Consider the following 24,091-nt stretch of genomic DNA (forward strand, 5'->3'; position numbering starts at 1 on the left):
CCTTCACATATTTCTTCATATATTCTATTATTTAACCATTCATTAAATCCATCCATCCATCAATCCTCAGCCCCTTTTCCCATTTTTGCACATGGAGTCAGGGTGTCACTTCAACAATGACAATCTTAAGATAAGGTTTACACAACCAAGTGGCTAGCCCTGCCATGGTAGTTCATCTGTACCACACACACACACACACACACACACACATACACACACACCCTTACATCTAGGGCCAATTTAGAGTGCCCAGTCCACCTACTGCATTCATTAAATAGTTTTATTAATATTTCTTTTTGCCCTAATTATAATTAATTTTATATGCATTTGATATTCTGTACCAGCCAGTCCAGTTGTTGTATCCACATACACTTTTAATCACTTTATCCATTTCCGCTACTGTAATTTGCTGTTCCAATTCTTTGTTTATTTCTTCTAAATAACATTTTACCTTCTACAAGCTTTTCCTTTTACCATTTCTTTCACATACATAACTACAACATCCATTATTTTAGATTGCTCTTTCTCAGTACTCCCATTATTACTTTTCATTTCCCTCATTACGCCACCATTGCCTTTTACTTTAGTAATCAGGTATGGTGATACTTTTTCCTTCTTTCCCTATAAAAATAATTTTGCCTATAGAATAACTCTTTAATTTTCTCTTGATTGCTCTGATAAAATCCATGGTCTTTCCTAAAATAAGTCCTTTCATTCTTATTTAAATGGCTTAGAACATTCTTTTGAATTGGTCCATATTACTTATTATCTCATTCTCCCATATAAAATACATCTTTTTATATTTCTGTTTAAATGTAATCCAGCATTCCATCCAGTTCTTGTAAGAAAATTTCATTGTTAAATGATCCTTCCATAAATGTATTATGTCTTCCTAACCATCCTTGTTCCAGTCTTTTTCATTACTTCTCTTAATACCCTTACCTATCTTAATGTTGTTGTTGTATCTTTTGGCTTTTCCCGGTTAGGGGTCGCCACAGCGGAACTCCGGTCCGCTAATGATTGGCAGCAGATTTTTACGTACCTAGTTGCCAGCCCTGACGTACAACTTTCAATGAAGGTACACCCATTCATGCATGTCTCCACACAGCAGACGCTTTTGCTAAGAATCGAACAGGACAACATCTTACCGTGAAGCGACAACACTACCGCAGCACCACCACCGCAGTTTCCCTTACCTATCTTAATATATTCTTTATTTTCATCTATCTCAATTCATATTATTAAATGATCCAAAACACACTGACTCTACTACTTGTATGATGTCTTATAGTTGATAACAAAAAGTAATCTTTCTGTCTGAAGTCTTCCTCTCTGATACGTGTTTTAGTTAAAATCCATAATTTTAAATTCCCACATTTTATTATCTCTTTCATTACTTTCTTGTCAGTCCTATATTTTTGTTTTTTATTTCTTAGGTTACAATTAAAATCTCCTGTTATAATATCCATATGAATTATCACATAATGTAATATATCAGAAAATAATTCTCCCTTTTTTTATATAACGTGCATATATTGCTACTATTCTGTACACTTTCTTTTCCCATTAAATTCTACTACCATCAACATACCTAATTCAACTAAATTATCATCTAGAATTTTTATTCCTTTTCTGTATAATACAACAATTCCTGAACAACTTTCATGTCCTAAATTCTATATTATACCACCTGCCCAGAGTATTTCTCTTTGTTCTCTTTCTTCTTTATTTAAAATCCTAATATCTTGTAGTATTATTATATCTACATCACACATATTATGCCATTCTATTATTCCAATTCTCCTAACTATATTTTTAATACAATTAACATTAATCAATAGTATTCTAAGATTATTTGTTACACTTCTTTCTACTCTACTAGAAATTATTATAATTATCAATTTCCTTTCTTTTTAGCTTTTATTCCCAACTCCTGAAAAATTTATTTTCCTATCTTTAACTTTTTTCCCAATTGTGTTCTCCTTTCTAACCACTTTCCAGTTTATATCTTCTTCATCACTGATCTCTGTACCATTTTCCCTTTCTCCTTCCCTTTTTGCATATTATCTAAACTTTCTTCTTGATGTGCCTCACTACTTGTTCCTCTGTTTGTTGTTCCTCTAATTGTAATATATTGTTTTCATTTCTATTTTTTTGTTCAGTTTCACATTCTACCCTCCTCTCCTTCTCACAATCCATCCATATGTGTCCTATTTGCTTACATTTATAACACATTTCATTACAGTTTTTCACATTATGACCCATTTCCCCACATAAATAACATATTTTTTATCACAATTATTTACAAAATGTTCTCCCCCCACCAAAACAAAAACATGTCTTTGGTTGTCCCCATCAACAATATTCCCATCAACATTAATTATACTTTGAATATGTACAATTTTTACCATTCTCTATTTTCAGAATCACATTATAATCTCAAGCACATGTCCAAAGTCCTCTGTTATCAAAAAGTTAAGAAATGTATTTTACTTCATTACAAAAGTTCTTAAATATTTGTAACAGTCTGTGTTTCAGTCTGTGTTCAAAACTGTATGTTAATGTCTTTTTTGCATTTCTCAAAAAATCTCTTAACTAAATAACTGTTCCATGGATAAATGTTTTTTTTTCTCTCTATACTTCTTTAGAAAAAAAAATCTAAAACTTCAGCATTATCAACAAAAATGTAGCAATATGACTTTTTATTTATTAGAACAAATTCTCTTACTTCCTGAGCCTTTACTCCTAAAGGCACAACTATCTTGTCCCAAATCTCATAACTGTCGAACTCAATTTCTTCTTTACATTCAATTCTCACAACATAATTCTTCTTTTCCACCTTGTCCATTTTTTACACTCTTTTTCTGTTGCTTTTGTGTCCTTACTATCTCCACAAATTATTTATTCTTCCTTTCTTCACTGCTGCACAACTTCTCCATTATTTCACCCCACAAAGCTTCCTTTCCTGCCTCTGGTTCACTCTGCTCCAATAAATTTTCTAATATATCATCCTGCAATCCTCCCGACTGGAGGGTTGTAATTATAATTTCTGCCTTGCTCAAATATTAGATACAACTCCCTAAAAAACTAACTAGTCAGTCACAACTTATTATTATTACTATTTTTTGGATGTGAGGTGAATACTCCATAACCCCCCTCTCTCTCTCTCTGTGTATATATATATATATATATATATATATATATATATATATATATATATATATATATAAAATAAGTTGTGACTGACTAGTTAGTTTTTTATGGAGCTGTATCTAATATTTGTAGGGAAAATAATCCCGCAGAAATACCCAAGGAATGGTAGGTAATATGCCTGGCATAGGAGGATAAGGTGATTATAATAAAGGCAAATGGAGAGGAAAGTGCAAAGGAAGAAACGGAAAGAACCAGCTGAACTCTGGAAGATGAGGCACACTGAATAGATAAGCTGCAACCTGAAGTACTAAATCAATTGGAAACAAGTGCTTAAGGAACACTAGTTAAACTGCATAGTCTTGTCTTAAAAATGGACAGGTGATGTAGTATTAGAGGGTGATGACCGTAGACCCATTGCGCAGTGGTGGGCTCTGGAAAGAGATGAATAATTACAGGCCTGTCATTCTCACTTTCAGCACAGAGAAGGTTACAGAAGAAGTTACGGAGGACAGACATATGAAATTGTTTAATGGTGAATGTATTGCTGATAGCCAACTGTATGGTTTCATGTGCTACATCTCTTGACAGTCCAACCTGATCCATTCCTCTGTTATTTGATCACACTGATGTAGATGGAGGAAACACAATAAATTATGATTTTTCGACTTCAACAAGAAAGCTAAGTAGACTGGTGGGTAATGATTTCACATGGGGCACAAAATAATGTGATGGATAGACAGCTTGCTGACTGACTGACTAGATACAGTGGGTGGTAAGTAAGTGTCCATCTCTGGAGAAAACGTAGCAATCAGTGAAATGCTACCATTTTTTTCAGTCTGCTGCTTGCTAACAATCATACCTCCACTGAGGTTCAGTCCTCCTTAATCCATAGGTGAGAGCAGATTCTGCAAGCTCTCATGCATGCAGTCATTGGAGTATTGTCTTTAATGTCTCTAATCCTGTCCTGAGGGCTGACATGGGTACCTTTGTCACCACAGGGGCATCCTGTGCTCTCCCCATAGTGTGTGTTTACTCCCATACACGTACAATTTCTGTGAGCTACCATTAGTAGCTTGGGAGCACCAAGCCCATGTTCCTTGGTCCTAGAGTAATTGTTAAGCAGTCAGTTGACTGGGACCATCATCTCCATCTCATTGAATGGGCAAGCCAGCATAAGGTGTTCACTCTGTCCCTCCCCTGTCTGGGTCTTCCAGCACCAAAGCCCCATAATCAGTCTTAGATTATCTGCTTATCAGTTAGGGTTTTATCCCTCTGTGCCAACAACATAGGGATACATGCTACAGGCTTGGTACTATGGTTGGTCTGCATAGTACATTTCTGTTGGTTAACCTATTAGAGTTTTATAGCAAGGCCACACTGCTTGTTGCCATTACTGGGATGTGTGTGTTGGCCTGAATGGAAAGTATACTATTTAGTGATATCAGTTATAGTAAGACAGTAAGTAGAATATGGAATTTCTTGTGAAATATTACAAAATTATATACTCTTTTGGGAAAAGAGCATGATAAATTGTATGGATGGCTATAGAGAAGATAGAGGAGAAAAGGGATCTGAAGGTTATAATCAGTTCTAGACTTAGTTATATGGTAAAAAGTGAAAACGTTATGGATGGCAATGGCACTTAGATTCTACCGTATAGGTGTAGGTAAGATGGACCCAACAGAAGCTGAAATAATCTCTCCACGCTGTAGGATATTGACGCAGCTGGAGTTATTTGTCAACATTTGATAACCATACAGGAAAATTAGCAATTTGTCTGATAGTTTGCAGCAGAGACTTACCAAAGCACTGAGGTGAATGAATGGGGTTGTGAAAAAAAATAACTCAGAAGATGTGACATACATCCTGTAAGAGAAAATGGAAGAATATGATATTGTCACTTTATTTTTATGTAACAAGTGGAAAGGGTGCACCTATACCAGAACACAAGAAGAATAAAGAAAAGACAAGTCAATGCTGTAAACTGGAAATGAAACAATTTAGGATGTACTTAAGAAAACATTATTTTACAGAATCACTTGTGGGACCTTGGAATGCCTACTCAGATGGAAATGGTGGATGGAAATTCTACAGAAGTGTTTAAGTGCCACTGAAACAGATAAAATCTGGGAAGTGGAAGAGGCAACTGTATAAAGTCAAACTTGCAGCACTTGGAAAGACCAAGAAAATTCTGTCTTTTCAATTGAAATAAGCTTTTATTTGGTACTCTGGCAAGATATTTATTCCACCAATGAGTGCAAATTTAAGATATGCTTTATTTCTAATGTTAACATTAGACACAGTTTTCTGGTGTAGAAGTAACTCTTCTGTGTCTGTCCTGTGAAAAATATTGAAATATAAATTCATAGCAGCGGTTTTATAGGTTTACCTTCATTAGGTTGGGAGTCCGTTGTATGACGCACTAAAGTGCGAAAGTACAATGGCAAGATTTGGGAATATCGAATCACATAGTTGTGAATTCAAATGAGCGAATGCCGGTGTGCATTCATTCATTTCAATTCGGCATTCCAGGTGCAGATCGCACTACAGCGGGGATCGGGACATGTACCCTTTCCTTCACTGTAGTGCGATCTCAGAATTATTATATTAAATTAGTAGGGGGGTGTGAGGGGATGCAGCCTCCCTCATGGGGAGTGCAGGGGTGTTTTACTCCTTGCATAATGGTCTTTGGAGATATCAGGAAATGTTGGGTATTTCAAACACTTCCGACATTTCTGGATAGTTGAATTCGTTGTGTTGCACTTTCGCTGTTTTTAGCAGTCGAACGTGCAGTTTCTGACATTGTGAGTTGGTTATTTGACTTGTCGCATATTTCATTTGCTACCTAGTGAAGGTAAACCATTTTTATATTATTAGAGATTCAGTTTTATATGTTTCAATTTTACATTCTTAAACACTACCATATAATCACACCTATCAGTCTGTCTCAAGCTAAGTGCATTCTTTTCTGTGGCTTGCTGTATGTTCCAGTGAACGCTTTGATGGACATTTGCTGGCAATCTCATTTAGACAAGTTATACAACTACTACTGAACTGCAAGAAATGGCAGAACTCTGTAATAAATACACAAGCTCTGCTTAATCAACATGTAATTTTTCAAGGCCAGTAGTGCCTGATATATATACCACCACACTAATTGCTAACAGATGAGTAGCCCAAAAGAGTTCTGAGGAAATTAAACTTGAGACAAATAACCCCATTAGAGTACAGATTACTATACATAACAGACTGGTCATAGAGACACACAACTTTGCAAATAACAGTATATCACCATATATCACCACAGTTTCAAAGAGCTACAAAGATGCATATAGTTTATCAATATTTGGAAAAGAGTCCAAAGCTGACAAGTTGCATTTGGCCATATAACTTAGCTCTGCACCTTGAAAAGTCATTGCATTCATTACTAGGAAAAATGCTAAGCCTAATAGAAAAACAACATTCCTTAAACTGCTGGTGACATCAGTTTTGAGGAGTTTCAGCTTTAGATGAGCAAAGTTTTGTAATGTGCATTTCTTATTCCATCACATTTCTTATTTATTTAAACGTAGTTTAGATTGCTATTGTTTCCATAATCTTTCTGATTCTCTGTAGCCCTGTTCATAGCAAAAATGTACAGCTTGGCTTGAATTTTTTCTTCTATAACATCCAATAAAATGACTTAATTTATGTCAAAAATTTGTCACTCGTGATCAGTTCATCCATATGGCCATCAAAAGGAATAAATAAAATGTCCATATTTAACTTGCATTACCTACCAAAGACTGAATGGATGAGTCTTACTTCAGTTATTGCTGACAGGACGTTTAAGTCAGCTGTCAGTGAATCTCAGATTCAGTAATGATGCTGTTCTCAGAAATTTGGTGGAAAAGCTGATGAAATGGCTTATTTTCGAAAACTGTTTTTCATAATGTACAGTGCTTAAGAAAAATCAGACTCATTTTTCAGAATCTTTGTTAAATACAGTGCTGTCTTTGCTTATCTCAAGGTATATCACTACTAATTTCTTGGGTATGGCTAACTTCCTAAAAAAATGAATCTGTCATCATACTGGATGTTTAGGCATATTTTAGGATTTTGTTCTGTGAGCGTCTTCCATGCTTGCCAGGCATTATTAAATCATGCATGGATCCTAGTTGTGCAGATCACAAGTTTCAAGAAAAATAATGTGAAGATAAAAATTAAAAAAATCTAGAAATCAATGAATACAGATTCATAAGTCTCAAAACTAGTCTAGGAAGCGGGAGTAATTTCTGAATGCATATTTTACTTTAGTTTGTTTGAAATTCTGATTTCTTTTCACAGCTGTAACTTGTGTTGCATAACTTTGAGATCTTAAAAACAGTGCAATGATTATTAAATAAGCATAAAGTCCAGTACTAGTATTATAGTTCCATTGTCTTTCTTCATGTTGCCACAGTTACTAGTTAGATGTTATATCAATGGCTGTCACTGTTCTAATTTTCTCTACCCATTGCCATAGTTTCTAGTTAAGTGTAGTACTACTGACTGTCATTGTTCTAATTATTTCTACTCTTCTTTAGTGGGGAAGGATGCCATCTGGACAGAAATCCGCTTCAAGTCAGATACTTACTCAGAGTGCCACGGAAAACAGTTTGTCAAACGAACTTGGTACAAGAAGTTTGTGGGTGTCCAACTCTGCAATTCTCTGAGATATAAGATTTACCTTGGTGACTCACTTGGAGGTATTTGAATGAACTTTGCTAACATTTGTTAATGTGTTCGTCAACTAATATAAGAAACTGAAACTAGTGTAAGATGGAATAATGGTGTCCATTTAGGAATCAGTTTTCAAGGTTTCTGAATTTAGATGAAAGCTATAAGATCTTTTTTAAAATGCAGTTATTGACATGCAATAATATACCAATAACCAAGTCAAGATATAAAATACAGCACAAATTCCAACAGATGACTATAATACACATACAATATAGCACAAAAGGCCTTCCAAGGTGCAGATATTGCCCTTTGCTTAGGGGTGTTGTGAGACATGAAACTAAAGGGTGAATGTAGTACAATCCCTGGACATGAGGCAATATATGTACATGCCCTCCCCTGCAAGTAATTAGTTCTACTTGTGAAATGGGGATCTGTATTTTTTGGAGTTTGTGTTTTACATTTCACATGTATTTCACATATGATAATTGTATGTTATGTACTATATTTTAATGTAAAATAGTTCTACCACCCATTTTAACTAAGTGATTGCTGTGCAGGGTTATAACGTTTAACTGTGTTAAACTTTAGTTTGAAATTTTCTGGACAGACATTTAAGTATCCTTCAGTCAAACTCTGTATGCTATTGCACACTCCAGTTTTATAAACAAATGCCAATATTACATAACACTACACTATATGGCAGGTGGGTAGATTCACACATCAGTAGCACAATGCTATGCAACAGTGTATATTGTTTTCTAGGTAACACAGCCTGAAAGATATTCAGAAGAATGTAATTGCAGTAGAAAATATAAACCAGGTAACCACCAGGACTGTCAGCATATAAAAAAACTTTATTCAGAACATATAGGATAAGCGGTTTCACACAAACTGTGCTTCATCAGATCCATCAATACAAGAAAACTAAAGCACCTTATATATTGAAAGCAATTAGCAACAACCAATAAAACCATTAAAACAATTACTGGTGCAAACTGTGTTTCTTTAAAATCGGCTTTAAAGGTACAGCAGCATGTAAGGCTTGCAGCTTCATTTCCAGTGAGGCTAGATTTAAGCAGCCCACCCTGGAGTACCTTTTTACTGAGATTTTACGATGACTGTAAGCCTAAAGGTTTAATTCATTACATCCAAGTGACACCTCCAGGTGCATCTGCAGTTACTTCCTACTGCACCTCTAGGCATCAAATATTCCTTATTCATATTTGCATTAATACTTCCAAAACCATGCTACATACAAGGTATCGGAATATTTTATCTTGAAATATACATGATGGCAAATACAGCTGTATTGATGTTTGACCTATGTCAATGAGTATTTGTTAGAACTGCAAGGTGAGAACTTCATTTTTTAAAGGTTCAAGCCACGCCCTCTGGGAGTTAAAGGTACACACTCAAAAGAGATGTACTGGAGGGAATGAGTTAATATACTTAGCTAAGTGCAGAAATTGCACTTCATTTTATGTAGGGAAGACTGTAAGGATGCTGAAGGAACGTATATTACAGCATCAAGGTGACATTAAACGCAAGAATATGCTTAATGCATTAGCAAAGCATATTTCTATGCAACCTGGACACAGTTTTGAGTTTTTAGCACTACAGATAGTATGTATGGATAAGAGAGGTGGGGACTTTAATAACAGGGTTGAGATAGCTGAAACTAAATGGATTGTTAGGCTGCAGGCAGACAAGCTGCCTGGTATTAATGCTGCTGTACCTTTAAAGCTGATTTTAAAAAAAGTGTTTGCACCAGTAATTGTTTTAATTGTTTTATTGGTTGTTGCTAATTGCTTTCAATTTATAAAGTGCTTTAGATTTCTTGTATAGTTGGATCTGATGAAGCACAGTTTGTGTGAAAGCACTTATCCTATATGTTCTGAATAAAGTTTTTTTATATGCTGACAGTCCTGGTGGTTACCTGGTTTGTATTTTCTGCTGCAGTTATTTCTTTCTTACTGGATAACCTTTGGCTGGTTTGGGTATTTTTATCTGGATATTCAGAAGAATAATCATTCTGGTGGGAACTCCAAGAACTTAAAGATACCTATATTCAAGCAATAATGCTCCCCCATCATTTCATAAGTTTAGCTGAGGATATGCTTATTGCTCCACTAAAAAATATTCACAAGGCTAAGTAGCTCCCAAGAACTAAAAACATATATATCAAACAGTGATCTTCCCTACCCACATTATTTTTCTTATGTTAGTTTAGTTGATGGTATGCTTGTTGGCATTATTTAATAGAGTTTCCATGGTTATTTTTAGGTGTGTCTTATTTCTACATTAAAATACACTCATATTCATGTAGTTTTATTTTGATGTATTATATTTTCATACTTACCTCTTAGGTTAAACAATGACAAAGTGTGTGTGTGTGTGTGTGTGTGTGTGTGTGTGTGTGGGTGTGTAAGAGCGAGAGCATGCACATGTATAATTTGACTCATAGGTAAGAGTTGCTGTTTTCTGTTGCTACAAGACTGCTTTTCCATTCATATTATTCACATCCTGGCCTTTCAATACTGCTTCATGTTTGTGCAATTTATGCTTTCACTTTCTTCTGGCAGTTTTTTTTGTGCTTCTTTGAATGTCTTTTACTGTCCCTTATCAAGTAATATACTTAAATGGGAGTTTTAGTACATGTATTACTGTAAGGTATGTTTAATTTGTGTCACAGTCTCGATTCCTGTTTTTTTCTTTAACTATTATTTTTATGTTGGGTTAATAATATGTTTGAGCTGGATTGTGTATTTCTGTTTTTTTTTCAGCATTTCTGTGTTTTATAGTTTTTTCTCCTGCTAAATGACTTTTCAGGATGGTGGCAGTCTCTGAGGGATTTGTGACTAAATGTGTGGTCTACGTGTCATTCACTAGCTTCCTCCCATGTATGGAATAAATTTGATACACAGGTAGCTAGTTTTCCTTCCCCACTTTATAATTATTGTTAAGTTTTAGTCCCAATCATAGTTAATAGGAAATTCATAGGTTTATAGGAGATTACTAGGCTAATGGCTCAAGAGCCCTTACAAGCCTATCCAGTTTTACCCAGATTTTACTCAAGATAAGGGTCAGCAAGTGGGGTTTTGACAGTTTTTATAGACTGCCTCTGTCCATAAAGGACATGGATGCCACCTCAGGAGTGAATGTGCGATTTTCCATTCATTGGTATAGATTGCGCTTGAAGATGGTCAGGGAAAGGCTCTGCTTCACATAAGTAGGAAGCCTATTCCAGAGGAGGAGCAGTCACTAGGACACATTTCTGTCTCTCCAACATGATCTACTCATGTCAGAGGTCAGGTTTAGATCTTTGAAGCAGTTAACCCTCATGCAGTTAGTTTTTCAAATATGCAACATTTCCATCTGTGCTGGGTCAGTGACTGACTTATAGGTCAGGCACAGATCACCCCTCAGTAATCGTTAAGAAACTAAATACAGTGATAGGACTTTTAATCCGTCCACATATGACATGTTGATTATACCCTGTATTTTTTTTGGTGAGAAACCTCTGAGGATGCTCCCAATGTTGCAGGTGCCTGGAGAGGTACATGCTAAAGGGTGCATTGTACTCAATTATTGGTCTGATGAGGGTCGAGTGCAGAGGTACTATGACATCCTTAAATCTGGATGCCATGCCCTTCCTTATAAGCTGAGCCACACAGGAGGATTTACTCAACACCGTGGACACATGGTGGTCACAGTTCAGATCACTATCTATTTGAGTACACCAGGTCTCTCACCAGTGGGTTCACTCTTAGGAGGTGCTATTAATGTTGTAATTTGCAGGGATATTTGGATATTTGATTTCCCAAAGGGTATTATTATGCATATTTTGTATTTAGTTTGAGGGCATAAATCCTGCAAATCTAATTAAAAGCACAGCTATGAAAGTTTAAAGTCATTTGTCAACCAAACCATTAACAAGCCAAGCACATGATCTATATAGAAGTAGCTGGATTTTATGAGATTTTTCAAATCTATGTGCTTAGGATTTCCCCCTCTCTTCCCCCCTTGGCTGACCTGGTGTGACTTTGTTTGAACTCTACAGTTCCCTACAAAACGGTGTCTACCGGACTGCAGTCAGTTTCTCTCAACATTTAAACAGATTGAACTCTACAGTTCCCTACAAAACGGTGTCTACAGGACTGCAATCAGTTTCTCTCAACATTTAAACAGATTGATCTCTACAGTTCCCTACAAAACGGTGTCTACAAGACTGCAATCAGTTTCTCTCAACATTTAAACAGATTGAACTATACAGTTCCCTACAAAACGGTGTCTACAGAAAACGGTGTCTACAGGACTGCAATCAGTTTCTCTCAACATTTAAACAGATTGAACTCTACAGTTCCCTACGAAACGGTGTCTACAGGACTTCAATCAGTTTCAATCAACATTTAAACAGATTGAACTCTACAGTTCCCTACAAAACGGTGTCTACAGGACTGCAATCAATTTCTCTCAACATTTAAACAGATTGAAATCTACAGTTCCCTACAAAACGGTGTCTACAGGACTGCAATCAGTTTCTCTCAATATTTAAACAGATTGAACTCTACAGTTCCCTACAAAACGGTGTCTACAGGACTGCAATCAGTTTCTCTCAACATTTAAACAGATTGAACTCTACAGTTCCCTACAAAACGGTGTCTACAGGACTGCAATCAGTTTCTCTCAACATTTAAACAGATTGACCTCTACAGTTCCCTACAAAATGGTGTCTACAGGACTGCAATCAGTTTCTCTCAACATTTAAACAGAGTAGGTTACACACAAAAAGCATTTGTTAAGCTTTCACTTACAGTGCTTTGTAATTAAGCAGGTCACCATATTGGTCAGCCATAGGGTTCTTTGTTTATACTTGAGTGGTTGTCTCCTTCCCCTGTAACTGCAGTAAATTGACTCTTACATTAGAGCTGTAATACTTACCTTATAGCTTTAGGACACCTTAGGAAACCTTGTAAACTGCAATAGCCCCGCTATGTTCGCCCTCGCTACGCTCGGGCTTTCTTTGCTCCCCTCCCTGCTCCCAATTCCCTCCCGTCCCCAGTACCTCTAAATTTATAGTACTATAGCCACTCCCCCACTTTCTAGATCCTATCTGCTTTCATCTGGGATAATTCCACCCACCCCTATTCTACTACTTACATTTAATAGCACCTATTAGCTTTCATCTGGCATTCTCCCATCCCCCCTTCCAGTACCTTTACCTCACCACTCTATCTTCTGGTGTTGCATCACCAGGTAAAACAGTTCCTTCACTCACTAGCTGAATCACATATAATGATATACTCCTCTTTACTACCCCTCTTGTTCACACCCCTCTTGTTCACACCATACCTCCTTACCTTGTATGAAAACCAGTTTCTTATGGGATTTCAGGTCCCAAAAGGCCATACTATCACCCCAGCTGTAAATCCTTCCACCTTCAACCATACTTACAGTACCAGATCCTATCCAACATCTTGTTCAGTCTATCAACATCTCAACCCCAGGCACATTAGCTCTAGATCCAAACACTACCACAAACTAATAAACAAATTCCTGAAGTTCATCACCAAGTATAGACTCAACCTAATACTTGGTGGTGATATTCACCCCAACCTTGGCCCACTCACTTCAGACACACATGCCCCCTCTACTTGTAATCTAAGCTACAAACCTACAATTAATAGGCCAACTAACTCTCTCCTAGTCTGTCATCTCAATATTAGAAGCATTAATAACAAGGTACATGAATTGCATGCACTTCTGGATGTCCACTCCCCTGAGATTCTCTGTTTATCTGAAACCTGGTTAAAACCTAACACTAAAGACAATGAAGTGTTACCACCTGGGTACAACATACACAGGCTGGATCATGCTTCAAGGAAGGGGGTGGGGTAGCTGTACTCTATAAATCTGAGTTGAATGTCACCATAGATGTAATACAACCTCCTCAGATTAATAATTCTGAGATTCTTGCCACCAAATTGCAACTTAATAAAAATAAATGCATTAATATCATCTGTATGTACATTCCCCCAGGTAACAATATATTTACATTTGAAGATATCCTGCACTGGTTATCATGTCACTACCCCCAAGAAACCCTACTACTTGGAGACTTTAACATAGACTGGGGTACCTGTTCCTTAGAATCCCCAACCACCCATATTAACCTGCATGCATTTACACAAATCGTATCCACCCCTACCAGGATAGGTAATCCCAACCAAAAAGAAAGTATACTTGACTGGGTACTCATAAACAGTCACCCCCAACTGTACACCTCTGGTACCCTCCTTAATGGCCTAAGCGATCACCTTCTCACATATGTAATTAAGCACAAAACCATTAATTCCCAACAACCCTTACTCAGAAAGGTTAGAAACAATAAAAACTTTGACCCTTCCAAATTCCAACAAGAACTAAACTCATGTAATTGGTCTATTCTAAAACACCTCCCCTTAGAGGAAGCAGTAGCATACTTTAACAACAAATTCCTTGAGATCCTTGATTTGCATGCACCTGTTCGTTCAAAGAGAACCAAGGCAAAAACTGCACCATGGCTTTCTATAGAGTCTAAACTCAAAATTACCCTTAGAAACAAAGCATGGACTTTATGGCGTTCTTCTAAAGACCCTCAAGATCACATTAAATACAGGCAATCCAGGAAACGAAACCAAAAAATCAATTTTACAAGACAAAAAACAATACTACTGTAATTTACAGACAGTAAATCAAAATAACCCTCAGAAGTTTTGGGCAGGTTTAAATAATCTACTACATCCTGGACAAACTTCAACCCCAATCCCTGCTGCTACTATTGATAAAACCCCTGAAGATGTTTCTGATAGTTTTAACTGATTCTTTACTGAGACAATTCAAGCCCTAGCTAGCCAACTACCTCCTAGCTCCCCTGGTCCTGAAAGTAGCACCCCTAGAAACCTACTTCATGCTCAGCTTCCAACCAGTCGCCACTTCACTTATCTGTACCTTGATCAAAAAATTAAAACCCACTACACTTTCTGCTGATCAACTCCCTGCCGAGTACCTACAAAAATCAGCTGATGCTATTGCTTACCCTGTCTCAACACTAATCAATCGAACCATAGTAGAAGCTAAAATTCCCACCATCTGGAAAATATCCTATGTAATCCCACTTCACAAAGGAGGCAGCTCTACTGAATTCTCTAATTATAGACCAATAGCTATACTCTCTCCACTGGCAAAGATTATGGAAAAATGTATTCATAGACAACTCATGCACCACCTAATCCAAAATCGCCTTATGGCAGACACTCAGCATGGCTTCCGTCCTCATCACAGCACTACTTCAGCCCTCCTGGCCTTTACTAACACCATAAACCATAATCACAACAATAATTATATATCCTCAGCCCTCTTTTTGGATCTTTCCAAGGCATTCGATATGGTTGATCACCAACTTTTAATCCACACCCTGTAAACATTCTGTCTAGATACTGGAGCGCTCCAATGGTTTCAATCCTACCTGAATGGTCGACAGCAGGCTGTCCTCTGGCAGAACAAACTCTCTAACCTTCTACCTAACACCCTCGGAGTACCACAAGGCTCTATACTAGGGCCCTTGCTGTTCTCCATCTTCATTAACGACCTTTATACTGTCATCCCAAAAGTCAGCTGTATCCAATATGCTGATGACTCTACTCTGATTTGCTCAGCCACATCTCCAGTAGAGTTATGGTCAGCTACCCAGACCACCTTTAATACAATAGAAAACTGGCTTTCTGAACATCATCTGATCCTAAATCCCAAAAAACTACAATGCTGTTATTTTCACCAACACGTAGGTCTACCGCTTTCACCTTTACCATAAAATCAAATGATGGCACAATAATCTCCCCTGACCCATCTACAAAACTATTAGGTGTCATCATAGACAATAATCTCAAATTTGACCTACATGTTAACCAAACTAACAAAACCATCAATAAAAAACTAGGGTCACTTTACAGAATAAAAGCCTTCCTAACCCTCCAGCTAAAATTGCCATAGCTCGCTCTCACCTTCTTTCAACCCTTCTGTATGCATCCCCTCTGCTCTTGAATTTGAACAAGACTGTCCTTAACAAACTCTCAATTTGCTACAACCACATTGCCAGGTTTGCCACTGGGCTGCCTTTTAGGACACATCATTGCATCAATCTAAATCAGCTTGGTTGGCTTGAACTACCTAGCCTAATCCAGTATAACCAACTGATTATGGCCTATAAAATCCTCTATAATCCGGACAATACTCCTGCACTTAAAAATATTATCACCCCCTATAACAATCCTAGACCGCTTCGATCCTCTAACAAACTACTAATTCAGACTAGCAAAATTAATAACACAGCTGGTGATTCTCTCTTTGCAAACTCTGTAAGTAGATCCTGGAACTCTCTTCCAGCTGATATTACCTTACTTTCCACCTTAGGTCAATTTAAAACTAGACTCAAACAACATTTGTCACTTAACTGGCTATGTCAATGTATCAAGCCTGGCTAACTGGAATGTGTAAAAATCTGTTAACCAGTTTAATGTGTAATTTAATTTAATCCTGACTTGTGCTCAGGACTAACTGTAACCTGTGGAACTTGTTTAACTTGCTTACTTATGTAATCTCTGTAAATAGTCTGTTTGTAATATGTAATGCTGGTATTATGTAATGCTGTATCTGCTTACCCTTGGAGCTTTTCTGCCCAGGCCTCCGCTGAAAATGGACATGCATCCAGTCGGACTATCCCGGTCAACAAATGTAAAATAAAATAAATAAATAAACATATGTTAAAAATTCCAGAAAAAAGACAACCTTTTAGTTGGTGCAGAGGGTTAAATCTGTGAGTTGTAGTTCCTCTACTACACAGTTTGATTCCCACAACCCTCATTTGCCTGCTGTGTGATCTTGAGCAAGTCACTTAACCAGCCAGTGCATGGGACATCTGGGAATTTAGGTTAGGCTCATCAGTGATCCCCTGGACTTCAAACCTAGTAACTACCTATAAACATAAGTAGTGTTTGCTGAATTTTGGTGAGGAATTTATTCTTAATTATTGTTTCATGGAAATATTAATTTAAGCTTTTATACTGTTAAGTATTTAGATATATCTAGCAATGTAACTCCTTATGAAATAATAAGTTCTGTCATGTATGTGGTTATGCTGAACTTTACCCATACAACACTGAGTTCATAGGTTCAGCAGGGTTTATTAGGCTAATGACCACAAGGGCCTTTTTAAGCCTAGCCATGCATCCCAAATCTCTGACAAGTTCTGATACCCTTGATAAGTGTAAGCATGGGCCTGTGTTATGAACCATTTACAGGTTACCTGTGTCCATTAGAGACATAGGTGCCAGACCAGGGATGAATTTCTGGTTTCCCATCCAGTTGTCCACATTGCACTTGAATTGGATTAGGGAGGTACTCTGCTTCACATGGATGGGGAGCCTATTCTTTATATGGGGTAGTCTCTGGGATACATACCTATATCACAGGCAAGGTTTAAGACTTTAGAACGGGTAATTCTGATGCTGTTTGTTTTGTGGATTTGCAGGAGGTCCATCAGAGTGGGGTCTGACAATGCCCTGTATGCCAGGCATAGATCTCCCCTCAAAAACCTGTAGGAGACAGAATATAGGGGCAGGGCCTTGAGGTGGTCTGCATAGGATATTTTACTTACTCCCTGTATTCTTTTGGTGAAGAACCTCTGTGGATGTTCCAATTGTTGGATATGCCTTGTTAGGTACATACCAAAGAGGATATTGTATTCAATGATAGGTCTGATGAATGCCAAATACAGTGGAACAATGACTTCCTTGGACTTAGATGCCATACCTTTGTTTATAAGTTGCACAACATAAAATGACTTCCCCACCACTGTAGACACATGATGGTCAAAGACTAGATTACTATTTGTATGTGTCCCTAAGTCCCAGACTACTGGGTCAACTATGATAGTTACCAGGGATGGAGCACTTCCCAAGGATATTCTTATGCATTTCTTGGCATTTAGTTTTAGTCCATGGCTCTGACACCAGTTGTTTGTCTATGTCAGCCCCTCCTGGAGAACATTTGTGTCAGTATAAGATTCAATGACCGCTCTTAATTTGCAATCATCTGCAAATTTAGTCAGCCAGAGATCACTGACATTGACCTTGACCTCTGAGAAGTAAATGCCAAAAAGGAGTGGTCCAAGGACTGATCCTTGAGGGACTCCACTTGTGACTGGCATCTTTGTAGAGGTGGACTTCCCAATTTTAACTTCCTGGATCCTATCTGTGAGCCATTTGGCTATCCACCAGATGACATACAGGTTTATATGTAACCTCCTGAGTTTGTCAACAATGCCTGAGTGGGGTATTCTGTCAAATGCCTTCGTCAGGTCAAGGTAGGCAGTGTGAAAGATTTTGCCCTCATTCATTGCTTTGGTCACCTTGTCAAAGAAGTCCAGCAGGTTGAGTAGACATGATCTGCCCTTGACAAAACCAAACTGGGTTGGGTCCAGTGTCTGGAGGTTTACTATATCTACCTACTTATGCTAAGTACACTATTATTACCAAACTGCAGCTTGCAAAAGCCTTGTAAATTAAAACTGCATAATTTACTAAATGAAGGTGTGTATTGTAATCATTGATCTGATACCAAATCAAATGATTCAGTGATGATGGTTGTGCTAAAGTCATGATTTAAAAAAAAAGGCAAGCATTTTTCAATAGCAATGTTGTTTTTATTTCTTAGTAAATGTGGCAAGCTTCATATTGATTATGTCATGGGATGTGGCAGACAAGCCATAACCCTTCAACATGGGAATTATGAGAGAATTTATTTGTTTGTGTTCTGCAAAATCTGAGATTTTATACATAGTCACGAAAGCATTCACTGAACTGGTGCTAAACAGTGACTGGCTTTTTATCTTATATTGTATAACTCTGAAAATGTATCTCAGTTTCACTCATAAAATAAAGCACAGCGCATTTGTGGCCCTTAAATTTGTTTGCTACAAGTTAATATTTTGAAGTGCAACATTATCTTCCCTTTACAAAAAGTGTTTAAAGTTAAGCCCCTTCTGTAACCAATTCTGGATGCAGTACTTATTAATTCCGTGATACGTTCATCAGAACTAAGTAGATGTCAACATCTATATATTTGCATTTTATGACTAGGAGATGTAATTGATGGTAATCAGCTGCACCTTAAATGCTGTTATATTTTTTTCATCTTCATTATAACATGCCATTATACGATGTTGTGGACATAATTAAAACAGTAGAAGAAATTAGAAGGCAAGGATAGCTCAAAGGACAAGTGCCATGGGCTGTAGTAAGAAATACAGCTGAAATACTGATGACAACAAAAAAGTGTTCCACTAGTCTGAGAAATCATCTCCACTTGTTTCAATTAAATATTCACAAAACATGTAGTAATTTATAGTTTAATGATTGTTTGACACCTAGCTCATTGAACCATGTTTCATCCAAACATCAATGTGCAGGTGTTGATATTCATTCAAAACAACAACATATTAAGTTTTCTCTGTGTATATAGCCTTCCCAATCTTTTCTCCTTCAATGATTTATTACTGACACCAAAGTCCCTGTAGGTCAGGGGAAAATTCCCAACCAAAGCTATTTTGATTAAAAAAAAAAATCTAAAAACTTCTAAGTTCCCAACCAAAGCAATCTTGATTAAAAAAAAGAAAATTCTACATCTGCCTAACATGAGAGTATGTTTGATGCTACAAGTTCTTGTGTTAAAAACACTAAAAAGCTCTTGTCTGTCTAAAATGAGAACTAGCATTTTTGATGTGACTTGTTTGTAAAGGAGTTTAGTTAGTCCCACTAGGCCAGCAACCTCTGTTCAGGTGAGACCTGAGGTGGTGTTCATGCACACTATGGAAAATGTGGTCAGGCTACCAGGGAATTTCCTTTCTCTTTTCAGTAAGTGCCGTGGGATCTTTTACATTCACTTTTACTACCACCAACTCGGGCAGATTGGACCTCAGTTTAATATCTCATCTCAGTGTGTTCACTACACATGTTGGCTCTTGTTTTTCCTCTGTATAATTCACCATGTAATAATATATAAAATTTGTCATTTTGTGGAGTACGTACTATAAGTATTGTTCATATCACTAGATTTTTCAACTCCAAAATCATGTTTACCTTCTATATCTGCTATCTACTATTCTATGTTAAATAATCTGTATTCAGAATCACCAGAGCAACATGTAAGTGAAGTGTCTCAAGGAAAATAAATCTGTCTGTCTAGTTATTTATCCATGTTATCCATTTGTATATCTATCCATCTATCTATCTATCTATCTATCTATCTATCTATCTATCTATCTATCTATCTATCTCTTTATCTATCTTTCTTTCTTTTGTTCTTTCTTCTTCAGAATAAAACAATGATCTTTTTCTACAACCTTCAATTAATATAGTTAACTATTGCGCAGTTATTTCTGTATTAGTGGCAGTTATTAATCATTAATACATTTATCCCCATAGTGTACTATTTACAACAAATGTAGGTGTCAAGAAGAAATGTTAGACATCAGCACAGTGCATCTTTATAAGCAATGCTATAATATAAGTGTCATTAACTTTAACTGTGCATCCTTATATGAAAATACTGTTTTTGCAAATGCAATCTAAATGCTTATTAAAGTATTTAAAATTAGATCCAATATTTTTCATTTCTACCAGCAAACTGGTGAAGAACAAATAAATAATAAAACAAAAGTAAAGTTTCACTTTCAACTTGACAACTTTTCACTTAAATATGTGCTATTCTTCATATTATTTCATGTAAAGTTTCTGTTATAACTCCCTGGGCACAGTATTTTTTCATATAAGGGGTGGCGTAAGCCACAAAAATTTGGGCTAGGCTTATAAATGCCTTAGGGCAGATAGCCTAGTATAAACCTATGAACCTATAATCAAATGTCAGCACTGCTTTAAAAAATTGAAAATGCAGAAGAGCAATTCTTGAAAATGTGCTTCTCCTTTAAACTTCTTTATACAAGGCCTCACACCCCCCCAAACATATAATAATTCTGAGATCAATATACCTCAAACAAAAGGAAATATTCTAAGAAATGCCCATGTTGGCCTTAATGTAGAAAGTCTGGGTTTTTTTTTTGGCCATTCAATCTCCACATTAACGGACTTACTACAATGGGTCCAGATATTTCAGATGGTTGACCCTCCAACCCACCAGGGCCATTTATTTTATCTAAAAGAATGTTTACCGTCAAATAATATTGCTAGCTGTTAAAGCAAATTTACAGTATAATAGTATTATTTATTATACAATAGCAGAATGTAAAACAAATCCTTTTAAACAATCAGAATCATGCATTAGATTAGGTAGACAGCCACATTTTATATCTGAATCCAGCTCTTCCATTTTCCTTTCCAACTCCAGCACAGTTTGTAATGAGAGACTCCTTAGACTTTGCTTGGATCACAGTATCTATGAGAGTAAAAGTGCAGCATCTTTGGGACAAAACTGAAAAAACAGAACAGATAAATTTAAAAGAGATGTTGGCAATAATAAATGTTCTCAACACATTCTATAATATATGGTCCACCACCACAGTAATATGATACATAAACAAACAGGGAAGAACCAGATTTTATCCGCTATGCAGGGTAGCCAGGGTAGCCTGGGATATAGCTTTTCAACACAATCTCACTCTTCAGGCATCCTACATCTTGTCAAAGCAAACTTTAGTGGCAGACAAGCTGAGTAGGATCAGGGCAGACCCTCATAAATGGAATCTGAATTGGGTTCTTGCAGAACTTGATCCAGCTGCAGGGTATACCTCAGAGAGATCTTTTTTTGCCTCCATTCATTACAAATAACTGGCATAATTCTGTTCCAGGACTCCTTGTAAGCAAGCCTGGAAAACAGACAGATTTTCATTTTCTTGGACAGGAATGTTTCTACATGTTTTTTCACTCTTCACTGATATCCATGGTTATTCTGAAGATTCAGAAGGATACTCTAGAGATCATTGTGGTGACTTCCTTCTATTTTAGATAACAGTGGATATTCCTTCTTTTATAAATGGACAGTGGCAATTACCACAAGCTCCCTCACTGACTGGACCTACTCACACAAGACAGGGATTGTTTGATACATTCCAGCCTGAAACAACTTCAGCTGCCTGGATGATGGAGTTTTAATACAATTTAGGCACCTGTTTTCTGAAGACATGCAGCAGTTATTAATGGAGGCAAATAATCCTGCTACTTGGAAACCATATATTACTAAATGGAACATTTTTTCTAGTTATTTTCAAGACAAGACCCATGGCCCTTTTAAAGCTAGTATTTCTCTGATTCTGCAATATTTGTGTTGCCTTTCTTACTCCCCTACCAATTTGCCAACCATTTCTGCATGTCTACCCACAGATCCTCGTCTTTCAATGCATTTCCATGTTTACGTGTTTTTGAAAGGGGTTTTGCATATCAGAAAACAGGTGGCTTCTCCCTGGGATCTTAACTTTATTTTGGAAAATTACATTTTGCTGCATTTGAACCAACCTGTTAGGCTGATTTGTGGTTAATAACATGGAAAACAGTTTTACTGATTGCTCTGACTTCTGTAAGAAGAGTATCTAAGTTTCAAGCTGTTATAGTGAGTCACCCTCATCTCATTTTCCATTATGATAGGGTTTCCTTGAGATCTAATCCTTTTTTGCCTAAAGCGGTACCTGAGTTTATTTTAAGTCTCCCAGTCTTCTTTTCAGAGTGTAAAATGAGAGAGAAGGGATTCTTTGGATGTCCACAGACAACTCGGATATTATTTTGACAGAACTAAAACCTTTGGAGACGCTGATCAATTATTAATTTCTTATGAAGTAAGAACAAAGGACAACTTGTGTCAAACCAGATTATTTCCAAATGGCTATCACATGCTATCTCCATTTGTTATACCCACCATAATAAGTCAATTAGAGGAAGGATCAAGGCACATTCTACCAGACTGTTTGCACACACTGTCAGAGCCTTTGCTTCATCACTGGGTTTTTGGAAATGGATGGAGACGGATTCTAGAAGTATTCTAGAAGTAGCAACTTGGTCCTTTGTACATACCTTTGCAAAGCACTACAAACTAGATTCCTTTGTCAGGTGTAGAACTGGCATTGCTAGGGATTCTTGGACCCCCACCCCTTCTCCTTCTAGTCAATATGTTAGTCTACTCATATAACTAAGGCTACTGAGCAGTGGCCAAATGATGAATGTAGTACAGTTGTGCAAGTAAACACTATAATAGTATATGTTATGTTTGAATAATCATTGTACAGTAGCTGCTTCCCCCCCCCTCTCTCTGTACCCTTATTTCTGTGTATTTTTGTTGCCAGGGTGAGAACTTTGATGTCTATTTCATAGCACTGACCTCATTCAGGGCCTCTTTCAGTTGCAATGACATCTCTGAAGGGCTTGATGCCCAAACTGTTGATTTTCTTCAGCTTTGCACCAGCTGCCAATGGTTTGGGTGCATGGAAGATGCTCTTAAGCTCTGGAAGCTTGCCAGTTGTTATATCCTTTGCAAGAAATAATCCATATAGCTTAGGCTATTGCAGCAGTAATCATTTGAACATCTATTTTTATGGCAAGTTTACTTACATAACTGTAATTTATATACCAATCTATGAGTCTTGAAAAAGTCAAAGAATTAGCTATGTGTTCACTGACATGATTATTACAGCATTTGGTTCATACACTCTTGACTTACCGTGATCTCAAAAGCAGCTTTCAAAGTCATATTCCTCATTGAAGGCTCACAAGAATTGTAGGAAATGAAAATAGTAGACCAGCCAGTAAGATTAAAATAATATAAATTCTTAAAAGAAAATTACCTCAAGCTTTAAAATATCATAAAAGTACAACTGAAAAGAAAACTGTTATTACTTATGAATAAGGAGAGCCAATGAACACTAAACATCAAAAATAGTGAATATAAATAATTAAAATAGATATTTTTTCAATGGGTAACAAAACCCTGTGTATTCCTATGTTAGGGAGAGGGGATTCCTTTGCTATAATCTTACCTAGTTATTCTGAATTCTGAGGGAGACAGCAACCATCTACTGCACACATTTTTTCTGATATCATGTTTTTTAACAATAGTAAAAAATAAAATAGGGCACAACACAAGCCTTGATATATGACCAGAATATTTATTGATACAATTTTGTTCTAGTTAGGATTTT

General features: G+C 36.8%; 1 protein-coding gene across 44 annotated transcripts in view; it reads left to right on the forward strand.

The window, feature by feature from the left end:
• Positions 1-24,091, forward strand: part of LOC122801915 (ABI family member 3 binding protein) — a 3,486,228-nt gene that overhangs the window by 3,283,107 nt on the left and 179,030 nt on the right. For all 44 annotated transcript variants that reach the window (XM_044071601.1, XM_044071602.1, XM_044071604.1 and 41 more), the window contains one exon: positions 7,719-7,880. In XM_044071601.1, the coding sequence (XP_043927536.1) occupies positions 7,719-7,880 (162 nt within the window). The remainder of the gene's footprint in view (positions 1-7,718; positions 7,881-24,091) is intronic.

The sequence above is a fragment of the Protopterus annectens genome, chromosome 5.part0 (genome assembly GCF_019279795.1).
Source record: "Protopterus annectens isolate FY-2018-M chromosome 5.part0, PAN1.0, whole genome shotgun sequence".
NCBI classification, from domain to species: Eukaryota; Metazoa; Chordata; order Ceratodontiformes; family Protopteridae; genus Protopterus; species Protopterus annectens.